This window comes from Drosophila santomea, chromosome 2L (assembly GCF_016746245.2).
Source record: "Drosophila santomea strain STO CAGO 1482 chromosome 2L, Prin_Dsan_1.1, whole genome shotgun sequence".
NCBI classification, from domain to species: Eukaryota; Metazoa; Arthropoda; class Insecta; order Diptera; family Drosophilidae; genus Drosophila; species Drosophila santomea.
In genome coordinates this window covers 18336214-18344457 of record NC_053016.2, presented here as the reverse complement: position 1 = coordinate 18344457, position 8244 = coordinate 18336214, and the positions used below count along the sequence as shown (strand labels likewise).

Below are 8244 nucleotides of genomic sequence, written 5' to 3'. Positions count from 1 at the left end.
AAAAAAAAGCGCTGCACAAATTTTATTTCAAAGATCTGTTTATTAAATAATACATTTATTACAATGGTGAATATAAAATTGTTTATGCATTGTTATTTACATAGCTATTAATGGAATGCCCTACATTGTTGCTCTAAAATGTAGTCAAAACTGATGAGGTACAGCTGATGTAAACAAATTAGAATGCTGGAGATTGCTGGTAAATAAACCAAAATATAATCGTGTTTAACACTCAGAATCTCTTTCTAGCACAACTTCTTGCCGTTGGTCTTTTGTGGGGCGTTACCAATCCGTTTATTCGCCTCGGCAGTCAGGGAATCGAGTCGGTCAGAGATAGGGGCTCCAAGTGGAGCAACTTTGTCCAGGAAGCACGCACAATCGGCTCCCGGTGGCGCTACTGGATACCCTTTGGACTCAACCAGTGCGGAAGTGCTTTGTACGTATGGACGCTCCAGAGGGCCAGTATTACAGTGGCGGTACCAGTGGCTAATTCCCTGAGCTTCGCATTTACGGCGATAACCGGATATGCGCTGGGGGAAAAGCTGCCGGGAAGGAGTAAGCTAAATGTTTATGTATAACTTATTGCACATTATATACTATATCCTCCCACAGAAGTCATCCTGGGCACCCTGCTTGTCTGTTGCGGAAGTATCCTGATGATTTACGATAAGATTCTGCAGGAACAGGCTCAGCACCATTAAAATATAACATTCCAGTGAGGTTACCCTAAACCCAAGGCCAATTGTCTTTATTGCATTCGATAAAAGCATCATAAAATTAAAGGTTACAGCACAGGTCACCTTAGAGAGCCTTATGCACCGCCTCCACCAGCACTTCCATGCTCGTAATCGGAGTCTGGGGCGTGATTCCGTGTCCCAGATTGGCGATGTAACGTGACTTGCCGAACTTATGCACCATTTCGGTGGTTAGGTTACGCAGTTCGTCAGGGTCGCGGTACATGTCCTGGGGGTCCAGGTTGCCCTGCAACGTAATGTTAGGTCCGACCAAAGTGCGTGCCTCCAGAGGATCCACAGTCCAATCCAAGCCAATGACATCGTAGCCCAGTTCGCTCTGCTCCTTAAGCGAGTGCCCAGCACCCTTAGCGAACAGTGTCTGCAAAGAAATTCCATTTAGTAAGCACGATAGGATGTTTTAGTCCGATTTACCATGGGAACCACGGGGATGGCCTTTTTTGTAAGACGGTCTACCAGCTCGTCACGAATTCTCTTCAGGTAGGGCACTCCCCACTGTAGGAACTGCTCCTTAGAAAGATGCTCGGCGGAAGATTCGAATACCTGCAGCATTTGAGCGCCAGCTTTCACCTGCATTTCCAGGTAGTCTACAATAGCGTCGGTCAGCAGGTTGAGGAAAAGCTTGGAGTCCTCAGGATGTTCGTTGAGCCAAGCTTTAGCTTTTGACATGGTCTTGCTGCCACCACCCTCGATCATATATCCCATCAGTGTCCATGGCGCTCCTGTAAAACCGATTAGCGGCACTCGACCTTCCAGCTTGTGGCGCATCATGGTGATTGCGTCACCCACGTAGCTGAGGCGGGACAGGGCTCCGTCCGGCGTAAGGCGCTTCAGGTCCTCCGGAACCACAATGGGCTGCGGCAGTACGGGACCCACGCCCGCATGCATCTCCACGGTGAGGCCGAGTGCCTGAGGAATGACAAGAATGTCCGAAAAGATGATGGAGGCGTCTAGGTCAAAGCGGCGCAATGGCTGCATGGTCACTTCGCACGCCAGTTCCGGGGTGCGGCAGACGGTGAAAAAGTCGTGCAGCTTTCGCAGCTCCTGGAACTCCGGAAGGTAGCGCCCCGCCTGACGCATTACCCACACGGGCACTCGGTCCACCACTTCGCCACGTGCGGCCCGCAGCAGGTTATCATTCTTGAGTACTGGAAAGGGCTGAAACTCAACTCGGTCAGTTTTCACGTTTTTCAGCAGGAAAATACAGAAACACAAAAATCGAAGTCCAACCGACATGATGTAACTGTGGAGGTCTTCAGATCAGCTGGGAAACTCACCTTTGCGTCTTTCATAGTGACTATTGGCCGTCAAAAAGGTTGTAGAAAGCAAACGCAGTTATTTCCACTGATGAATCCCGCAAATTTGATGAAATCCGTGATGGAATTCTGCAATCCTGCATGAGTGTGCGTTCTGCCGGACTTTGTTTACGTTTTCTCTTGGTGGTGGGATAATTCCGATAGTCGCCGGAAGATCGATAATTGGAAATTCTTGACAGCTGTTAGTTGGCGCTTTAATTATTCAGAAATCATTGTTCGAGTTTTCGTGAAGATAATCAAGATTCTGATATACGCCTTTAATTTTAACCAGTTAAAAGGTTTTCTGGTATCGACGGGCTTTATATTAGTTCAATAAAACGGGAAATATACTTAAAGACTGAATAGAACTGAAAAGCTACTTAAAAAATAATCGATTCATTAGCTGCTACCCCAAAAGCACCTAAAAATTACCAACCGCCTGGTTTAATTTTCGTAAACAATTTATGTAGCCAGCGAACATGGAACGTTTGGCCAGAGTTTTCTCCCAGCAGGATGAACTGATGACTCTGGATGGAGGTTACAAGGATGAGTTCGAAACCTTTAAAGCACTGGCCTCACTGCCGGCGGAAAAGCTGCAGAGATTCCAGCAGCTGGCGCTCAAATTGCTGCAGGATTTAGAGCAACCGCACGACAGAAATAAGTGCGCAGAAAGATCGCGAAATCTGCGCGAGAAAGGCAACCTTGTGCTAAGAGGTTCTGCGACTGGATCCTCTCAAGACGCCGTCCTGAATGCCTGCAGGCTTTATACGGGAGCCGTTTTCGAGGCCGAGGATGCTGTGGATGAGCTGTCGCTGGCGTTTGCCAACCGAGGAATGGCTTTGCAGGAGTACGGGTACTACAGAGAAGCCTACGACGACTGCGTCAATGCGCTGGAGTGTGGATATCCGGAAAGGCTGCGGCACAAGGTGATCATGCGGCAGGCCTACTGCGCCTGGGAGCTGAAAAATATTGCTTCCCTGGAGGAACACTTGGATTGTCTAGAGCAGCTGCAGCTCAACGAGAGCTTTCAGCAGCAGCTGGAGAAGCTGAAGCAGAAACTGGATCTACTAAAGAACCAACCCAAAGAGCAGGAAGCTCAAGAGAAAGTGGAGGATAAGGCTTTAGGGGAAATGTAAGTTTATAATTTGATACTGGCCATTTTTTGGTTCGTTACCTTTACTATTCAGCCTTACAGATCCAGGTCAACGTGGACGATATATGGTGGCTAAGGACACCATTAGCAAGGGAAAAGTAATCTTTTCCGAGCGAGCCTCCTGTTTTGTTCCACTTGAGCAACATCTTATTTGCCAGCAATGCGCCGCCAGCTTGATGAGCGCTCCCATACCCTGTCCGAAGTGCCATCAACGGGTCGTCTACTGCTCTCGGAAATGTCGGGAGGCACACTTGGCTATCCACAAGTTCGAGTGCGCCGCCTACAGAAAGAATCTGCTCAAACTGTTGGGCGTGTCGCATTTGGCCTTGCGACTAGTTTTGTCTTACATTCCCTACATAATGCCTCATTTGGAGGAGAGGACCACTGCAAAGGATATTTGGGATGAAATTACGAATCTATCCCGAAAACCGGAAGCGAGTGAAATCTCTCCAGAGTATTTGAGAAGTCTGCGCATGGTCAGTCTATTGGATCAGGCTTCCAAGCCGGAGTTAACTTACCATATCCTCTGTGCCAACTTCCTTCAACTTTATCTGAAAGGACACACTGATTTCTTCGATCAGTTCGGCTCATTGTCAGCCAGCACTGAAGATTGGCAACTGATAATATCATCACTGATTCTTCGATTTGCTGGTCAGTTGCTGGTGAATGCGCATGTGGGCTATGCGTTACTTGCTGTTGGCATGGAGCCAAACGAGTTTGTCCTGCTGCAGCCGAATTTGTGGCAAAAGCCTCGACACCTGAAACGCGGGAAGCTGCACATTTTATCCCACTCGGGGAATATTACAGCTATCAATCTGCCTTACTTAAGCTTGTGCAACCACGCCTGCGAACCCTCGATTCGCACCAAGTTAGATGGCTGTTCCGTGGTGAACTACGCTGTAAAGGACATTTCAGATGGCGAGGAGATCTTCAATTGCTATACAGGGACTTACATGACCAGCTCAAAGCTTCAGCGATTTGAAGCCCTAAAGGAGATCTACAAATTTGAGTGCGCGTGCGCTAAGTGCACAAAAACTGATCCCGACCAAAACTATGTAGGTTTTTAATCCAAGCCAAGTCATTTGTAAATGTGTTTCTTAACCTTTCAGCTTTCTTTCCATCGTTATCGCTGCGAGAAACCCAACTGCCGGCAAGAATTCATCCCAGACGCCAGAGTTCAAAGAAATAATCTCATCTGGTGGCTGGCATCCAATGCAGAGACCCCGATTATTTGCACAGTGTGCCAGGAGCGTCAGGATTTCGCTTGGTATAATGAGTTCCTTGGACTCATCGAGAGCTGTGCCGATTCGTCGAAACGGCAGGATCTTTTTAAGGCATTCGATGATCTAGACAAATGGCTTGTGGATTACCACAGTCTAAAAAGAATTATGGCCGCGGAACTGGTAACAGCCTGTTTTATAAAGATAGATGGTACGCTATAGCTTGCTTTTGTAATTTCGTAATTTATAAACTACTTCTCAATCAGAGGGAACTTCGATGGATGAGTCGGAGTATGAAGATCTTGCGAGGATTATCCGAAAACAGCTGGAGGGCACTGCTGCGCAGTATGGTGATACCTCAATGGAATACATTGTCCGCATGACCTATTTGTGGGATATCATAGCCCAGAAGAAATGCCGCACCAACGAAAAGGAACTTCTACAGATGAAAGGTAAGGTGAAATATCTGGCTAGCGAGCATCGCGAGGTGTTCTTGAACTATTACAACGATTTTATTGAGCAACAATGTAAATAACGATATACATACACGCATTAAATTCACTAGTTTCGAGCTACAAGCAGTATGCACTGGCACTTTTTTTACCTACAACTAATCTCAGTTTCCCAACGGGCATTCATTTGCTTTTTCTCTAGATGAAGTGGGAGGCATACTCGTGGGGCATTACACCCCGTCGTGGGTAGAAGGTGTGGGTGGTGGAGAACTTGAGCAGGTTGGTTATGTCGCTGGTGTAGATGTCGGCAAAGCGGAAGAGGCGTCTTGAGAAGTATGTAGGGTTATGATAGGTGCGGAAAACGCTGCCAAACTGTTCGTTAAACACGTTCTTTGTTTTGTTGCTGTGAAAGGTTGGAGAGTGAGTGAGGTATTATCGTTCGCTATTATACAAATGTATATTATCGTACCGCAACTGATCACGCTCTTCCATCCACTCCTTCAGGCAAATCTGAGCTGCCTCGCTATCATCGTCCTGGGTGTCCTCGATGAGCTGCGTTAGCATTTGCAGCCAGTTGGCGCTCATCTTAAAGTCCTTACGATTGAGGGTTTTAATTTCGTGCTGCAATAGGGAAACACCCTTAGAGACTTTTGGTTTTAATGGTTTTATAAAAAACACCCACAGCAAGTTCACTGATGATAGCTCCTGTCCTCCAGCTATGCTTAAGAGTAACATCTGCTAGATCGCTGTACGGATGATCTCCGAAATAGAGGACAGAGTGACCACGCCAGCCCTTGAGCTCTTGAAGCTGTCTCACCGAGCCCTGGAAAGAACATCGGACTACAGTCTTGGTTACTGAAATTGGAATGGGAAGCCTTACCTCGTAGTAGATCTTTCCCTTCTCCAGCTTGAATACCCGATCCCAGAGGTGCGACTGAGTTCGCTCGTCGAACAGCCTTATAGGTCGAGATTCGTCTGTGAAGAACTTTGGTTTGCGAGCCTGCACGATGACCACATCAAAGAATTCACGCCAGTTGGAGCCCACCAGAAAGGACATGCCACAGTTTCTACAGATGCAGACATTATAATTAGAGAAATTGTCAAATTGATCAAATTTCCTTAATTTCCTTACACAAACGAGTACGGGCTATTCGTGACTAGAAAGAGATTCTTGCCCGCCTGCTGCAGCTTCTCGAAATACTTGACCAGTTTCGGGTTTCGTTCTATGTACTTCTCGGTGTTCCGCATAACCTTGCCGTGCATTATGGGATGGCAGGCACCCATGGCGGTCCTGGTGTCATGGAAAACAATCTCCGGATTATAGTCGATGCGATTGCGTTCAAAATATTCGATTACATTGCACAGCAGGCACATTTCAGGTACAGAAAAAAGGTCGGCCAATTGAACCATTTTGGAGTTGGTGTTATGCTGTGCGGAAGGAGATTGTAAATCACTGATTAGTAAACCACAAAACCAAACGCAAGCCAGGTGATAAGATATAGAAACGAACCCGGTAGCTATTGTTGGGCCCCTCCACGTAGGCAATGGGCAGCAGGCGGTTGTGGTAGAGCTTCAGCACCTCATCCGCCTCCACTTTAGTTCGTCCCCTGTAAACCGAGCCCAATTGCAGCTGCAGGAAGCTGTCCAGTTTCACCAGCAGCCCCTTCTCCACGTCATAGTGCAGGCCACGTACCGCAAAGTTCGGCTCGTATTCCAGCTGGAGAATGTCCTCCGGGTAGCGGAACCTCTTCACCAGCATCTCGCGGGCTAAATTGTACAGCAGGTCTTCCAGGATAGGCTTATAGCAGGCCAGGGTGTAGTCGTAGTCGAATCCGTACACCTGCACCTCGCTGAGGTCGAGCTCGTTGCAGGCGAACACCGCATCTGGATGCACATCAGCGGGCAGCTTCTTGGCTGAAAATGTCAAGTGGTGCGAATCGGGGGTGTTACTAATGGGACCACTTTGTAGCTGGGTATTTATAGATCGTGCACATACTACGCATATATGCATATGCCTGCGACTGGTTGAGGCTTACATTGGAACTTCTTTTTGGTGGCTTCGTGAAGCTTTTGGAAATCACTCACTGTTTTTGGGTGCGAGATCTGAGCGGTCGCAGCTGGAGCGGAGGCTCCCCCGTCCGACGCGAAAGCGCGCGCCTCGGATCTATAGTTCGGTTTGCACGGCGAGGCGGGCAGGCTGGAGATGGAGTCCCAGCTCCGGAGGACACCACCAGCTCGCAGGAGCACATTCTGCCGGAGGAGCGCGCTGACGATGGGACTGCCTGCCGCGCACATTTAACTGGTTACTAAATTGCCAATTAAGCCCGTTTGTTATGTACACTAAGTGGGGAGGAGTGGGTTGCATGTGGATGGGGTGGGGTGTGACCGCACAGAGGCCCCCCAGAAAATACCGACTTGCGGTTTGACTTACTCTGGTCATAATCGTATACAAATTCATGAACTTAACATATTTAAATTCAAAACTACTGACTGTAATTAATCTAATTACCAATTAGATACTTATATTTGCAGTCATGGATTACCGCAAACATTAGAAAACAAGAGAGAACGCTATAGTCGAGTTCCCCGACTATCTGATACCCGTTACTCAGCTGGTGGAAGTGCAAAGGAGAAATTTCCACACTGAAGGTTTCTGGCGCTTTGTGGGCGTTAGAGTGGGCGTGGCAAAAAGTTTTTTTGCAGATCGATAGGTATTAACAATACTAATTAAAAAATGAAGAAAATATCAAAACATTTTTCAAAAGCGTGGGCTTCGCAGTTTTGGGCGGTTTGTGGGCGTTAGAGTGGGCGTGGCAACATGAATCGACAAACTTGCGCTACGTCTATGTCTCTGGATACAGACTCCAGAATGCTTAATCTCAACTTTCTATCTTTTGTAGTTCCTAAGATCTCGACGTTCATACGGACGGACAGACGCACGGACAAAGAATATATCAAGAATATATATACTTTATATGGTCGGAAACGCTGCCTTCTGCCTGTTACATACTTTTCAACGAATCTAGTATACCCTTTTACTCTACAAGTAACGGGTATAAAAAGTGTAAGAGTATTAGAAGCTACAATAAGAAACAAATTTGTTATACTGATTTATTTTAAAGCTAAGTATACAAATTAACGGTTTTGCTCATTGTATATATTCAGTTACGAGTCTAAATTTTAATAATTCCGTTAAAATTTAAACTCGAAATAACGAACGGATAAATACCGTTTCCAATCGGCAAGATTGCAGGTTCTGGTAGTAACAAGACATATTACAGCTTTTCTGGTATAATTCATTGTAGGCGTTAGGGATTTCTGTATATCAAACACAAAATCGTGATTTGTTACCATTCGTTGTGAATGCCAAGT

The 8244-nt window shown here is 46.7% G+C and overlaps 4 protein-coding genes across 7 annotated transcripts; 2 read left to right on the top strand and 2 right to left on the bottom strand.

The window, feature by feature from the left end:
• Positions 1-124: 124 nt before the first annotated feature.
• Positions 125-742, top strand: LOC120448342 (transmembrane protein 234 homolog). Its single transcript, XM_039630308.1, has 3 exons — positions 125-199; positions 250-555; positions 613-742. Exons 1-3 carry the CDS (start codon positions 184-186, stop codon positions 699-701), a joined length of 411 nt encoding a protein of 136 aa, XP_039486242.1. The 5' UTR covers positions 125-183; the 3' UTR covers positions 702-742.
• On the bottom strand, positions 717-2192 carry LOC120448260 (uroporphyrinogen decarboxylase). 2 transcript variants are annotated; one of them, XM_039630191.2, is made up of 3 exons: positions 2030-2192; positions 1167-1910; positions 717-1113 (listed from the first exon to the last, which is right to left on the bottom strand). In XM_039630191.2, the coding sequence occupies exons 1-3, from the start codon at positions 2042-2044 to the stop codon at positions 802-804; spliced, it is 1071 nt and encodes a 356-aa protein (XP_039486125.1). In that variant the 5' UTR covers positions 2045-2192; the 3' UTR covers positions 717-801. The 2 variants fall into 2 exon arrangements, with proteins under 2 accessions (XP_039486125.1, XP_039486117.1); XM_039630183.2 differs by lacking the exon at positions 2030-2192 and having other exon boundaries at positions 1167-2010.
• A 145-nt stretch (positions 2193-2337) lies between these two features.
• On the top strand, positions 2338-4998 carry LOC120448209 (SET and MYND domain-containing protein 4). Of its 2 annotated transcripts, none has more exons than XM_039630091.1 (4): positions 2338-3179; positions 3235-4255; positions 4310-4631; positions 4687-4998. In XM_039630091.1, exons 1-4 carry the CDS (start codon positions 2527-2529, stop codon positions 4953-4955), a joined length of 2265 nt encoding a protein of 754 aa, XP_039486025.1. In that variant the 5' UTR covers positions 2338-2526; the 3' UTR covers positions 4956-4998. The 2 variants fall into 2 exon arrangements, with proteins under 2 accessions (XP_039486025.1, XP_039486034.1); XM_039630100.1 differs by having other exon boundaries at positions 3053-3179; positions 3243-4255.
• Positions 4911-7260, bottom strand: LOC120448232 (5'-nucleotidase domain-containing protein 3). 2 transcript variants are annotated; one of them, XM_039630136.1, is made up of 7 exons: positions 6909-7260; positions 6383-6786; positions 6005-6300; positions 5753-5939; positions 5555-5695; positions 5342-5493; positions 4911-5275 (listed from the first exon to the last, which is right to left on the bottom strand). In XM_039630136.1, exons 1-7 carry the CDS (start codon positions 7165-7167, stop codon positions 5071-5073), a joined length of 1644 nt encoding a protein of 547 aa, XP_039486070.1. In that variant the 5' UTR covers positions 7168-7260; the 3' UTR covers positions 4911-5070. The 2 variants fall into 2 exon arrangements, with proteins under 2 accessions (XP_039486070.1, XP_039486079.1); XM_039630145.1 differs by having other exon boundaries at positions 6958-7098.
• Between the last annotated feature and the right edge of the window lie 984 nt (positions 7261-8244).

Coding starts and splice junctions, on each gene's coding strand:
- LOC120448342 (XM_039630308.1), top strand. Junction 556..612: donor GGAAAAGCTGCCGGGAAGGA/GTAAGCTAAATG, acceptor ATCCTCCCACAG/AAGTCATCCTGGGCACCCTG.
- LOC120448260 (XM_039630183.2), bottom strand. CDS start 1,988: ATGTCGGTTGGACTTCGATTTTTGTGTTTCTGTATTTTCCTGCTGAAA. Junction 1,114..1,166: donor CCATCCCCGTGGTTCCCATG/GTAAATCGGACT, acceptor ATTTCTTTGCAG/ACACTGTTCGCTAAGGGTGC.
- LOC120448209 (XM_039630091.1), top strand. CDS start 2,527: ATGGAACGTTTGGCCAGAGTTTTCTCCCAGCAGGATGAACTGATGACT. Junction 3,180..3,234: donor GATAAGGCTTTAGGGGAAAT/GTAAGTTTATAA, acceptor TTTACTATTCAG/CCTTACAGATCCAGGTCAAC. Junction 4,256..4,309: donor CTGATCCCGACCAAAACTAT/GTAGGTTTTTAA, acceptor TTAACCTTTCAG/CTTTCTTTCCATCGTTATCG.
- LOC120448232 (XM_039630136.1), bottom strand. CDS start 7,167: ATGTGCGCGGCAGGCAGTCCCATCGTCAGCGCGCTCCTCCGGCAGAAT. Junction 6,301..6,382: donor GGCCCAACAATAGCTACCGG/GTTCGTTTCTAT, acceptor CCTTCCGCACAG/CATAACACCAACTCCAAAAT. Junction 5,696..5,752: donor AGGGAAAGATCTACTACGAG/GTAAGGCTTCCC, acceptor TGTTCTTTCCAG/GGCTCGGTGAGACAGCTTCA.